The sequence below is a fragment of the Eretmochelys imbricata genome, chromosome 2 (genome assembly GCF_965152235.1).
Source record: "Eretmochelys imbricata isolate rEreImb1 chromosome 2, rEreImb1.hap1, whole genome shotgun sequence".
Classification (NCBI taxonomy): domain Eukaryota; kingdom Metazoa; phylum Chordata; order Testudines; family Cheloniidae; genus Eretmochelys; species Eretmochelys imbricata.
The window spans coordinates 269,519,440-269,521,810 of record NC_135573.1 but is presented as its reverse complement, the minus strand read 5'-3'; the positions used below and the strand labels follow the sequence as shown (position 1 = coordinate 269,521,810).

Below are 2,371 nucleotides of genomic sequence, written 5' to 3'. Positions count from 1 at the left end.
TCTGTGCCGGGGAGGACCGGGGCCGGGGGGCTGGGGGGCCGGGGCCGGGCAGGGCTGTGCCGGGGGAGGACCGGGGCCGGGGGGCCGGGCTGGGCAGGGCCGTGCCGGGGAGGACCGAGGCCGGGGGGCTGGGGGGCCGGGGCCGGGGGCCGGGGCCGGGCGGGGCCGTGCCGGGGGAGGACCGGGGCCGGGGGGCTGGGGGGCCGGGGCCGGGCAGGGCTGTGCCGGGGGAGGACCGGGGCCGGGGGGCCAGGGGGCCGGGGCCGGGCGGGCTGTGCCGGGGGAGGACCGGGGCCGGGGGGCTGGGGGGGCCGGGGCCGGGCAGGGCTGTGCCGGGGGAGGACCGGGGCCGGGGGGCCGGGCTGGGCAGGGCCGTGCCGGGGGAGGACCGGGGCCGGGGGGCCGGGGCCGGGCGGGGCCGTGCCGGGGGAGGACCGGGGCCGGGGGGCCGGGCTGGGCAGGGCCGTGCCGGGGGAGGACCGGGGCCGGGGGAGGGCCCGGCTCGGGGGGGCCACGCACCGGCGACGTCCAGGTCCACCTTGTAGTGCACCAGGTGGGTGTGCAGGTTGCCCAGCAGGTCGTGGTGCAGGCGGGTGCCGTAGTGCAGGCCCTGGGCGTGTAGGCGGAGGCGTGGAGGTAGCCGGTGGCGTGCACCTTGGCCTCCAGCACCCGTTGGGGTAGAGCAGCACGTCCCAGATGTAGTCGTAGTTGTAGACGGTGGCCGTGGTGCGCAGCACCAGCGCCCGCCCCTCCAGGCCCCCGTAGAAGCGGAAGCCGCCCTGGGCGTGGCTGTCGAAGTGGCGCCGCAGGGGCACGCCGGTGGGCAGCTCGAAGAGGCAGAGGGCGCGGGGGTAGCGCACGGGCCCCGCCGCGTCGTACAGCCGGTGCACGTCCAGGAAGGTGGCCGCCTCGGGGCAGTCGATGCCGGGCGCCAGCTCGTGGGCCAGGGCGCCCAGGCCCCAGGAGCTGTCGATGTACTTGGTCTGCATGGCGGCCGGCGTGTCGCCCCCGTAGAAGGCCACGGCCTCCTGCACGCTCAGCTCGTGGGCCAGCCGCTGGCCGTTGAAGCGCAGGTCGAAGAGCTGCAGGCCGGAGGAGGAGCGCAGCCGCAGGGCCAGGCGCCAGCCCCCGTACTCCACCAGGTTGCCCCGCAGCCGGTAGCGCTTGCCCTGCGGCTCGCACACCTTGGCCCCGTGCACGTCCGTGGGGGTGCCGGTGCTGAAGCGGCCGCGGGGCAGGTAGGTGGAGAAGAGCAGCTCGGGCCTGGGCGGCGGGGCCGGGGCCAGCTCCCCCCGCTCGTGGCGCCCGGCCAGCTCCTGGGCGCTGGCGAAGTACTGCCCCTTGTACCAGAGCTGCTGCAGGGCCCAGCGGCCGGGGTCGCGGGAGCGGTGGTCCAGCAGCAGCTCCAGCCCCACGGGGTGCAGGAAGTGGCCCTCCACGGAGCGCTGCAGGATGAGCCAGGAGCGGCGCTCGCCGGGGCCCAGCCCGCGGGGCGCCGCGTCCGAGAAGGTCAGGCAGCGCTGGCTGCAGTTGTGGTACCGGAAGCCGGTGGCCTCGCGCAGCAGCCGGTCCAGCGGCTCCAGCAGCTCCAGCAGCCTGCGGTGCATCAGCCGGTACTCCAGCTGGCTGACGGGCCGCGCGGCGAAGGGGACGGGCCGCCCGCCCTTGTAGCCCACGGGCCGGTAGTAGCTGGGCCGCGGCAGGGGCCCCACCACAAACTCGGTGACGTTGGGCTGGGCCTGCTCCCCGAAGAAGACGATGGCGCGGGCCAGGCGTGGCGGGCGGGGGCTGCCCCCATCCAAGAACTGCAGGGCCTGGCTCTTCCTGGGCACCTGCAGCTCCACCAGGAAGAGGCTGTTGCTGGCCAGCGACTCCGCGGGGCCGGCCCCCAGCCCCAGCTCCGGCCGGCTCAGCAGGAAGCCCTGCACCGCCCGCAGCTCCGCCGGGCTCAGGTCAGCAAAGATCGACGCCCCCAGCTGGGGCTCAGGGCTGGGGCTGGCCAGGGCGCCGAGCACCATCACCACCCACGCGAGGGTCTCCAGCCGCATCCTTCCCTGGGAACCTGGGCATCGAGAGGGGCCGGTCAGAGGGGCAGGAGCCGAGCCCGCTCTTCCCACCAGCCCCAGCCCTCCAGGCGCAGGAGCCCAGCCACGACTGCCGCAGCCCCACAAGGGTGGCACCGGTCTTTGCGCGCCCAGCTGGGGGCTCCATGCCATGCGCAGCAGGGCCTGGGCTCAGCCTGGGCCGCTGGCTCTGCAGGGGGACTGCAGGGAGCACCAGAGGGCAGGCCGTGGGGCGGGCAGCCCAGACGACCTGCACCGCACCCCCATGCCAGGAGCTGCGGGAGACAATGTGGGCCCTGCCCTACCCC

At 76.8% G+C, this 2,371-nt stretch overlaps 1 protein-coding gene across 1 annotated transcript in view; it reads right to left on the bottom strand.

Annotated features, from left to right (window-relative positions):
* Positions 1–2,048, bottom strand: part of AOC1 (amine oxidase copper containing 1) — a 3,760-nt gene extending 1,712 nt beyond the window's left edge. The window contains 3 exon segments of the mRNA XM_077808785.1: positions 116–615; positions 618–668; positions 671–2,048. Of these exon segments, the coding sequence (XP_077664911.1) occupies positions 116–615; positions 618–668; positions 671–2,048 (1,929 nt within the window).
* Between the last annotated feature and the right edge of the window lie 323 nt (positions 2,049–2,371).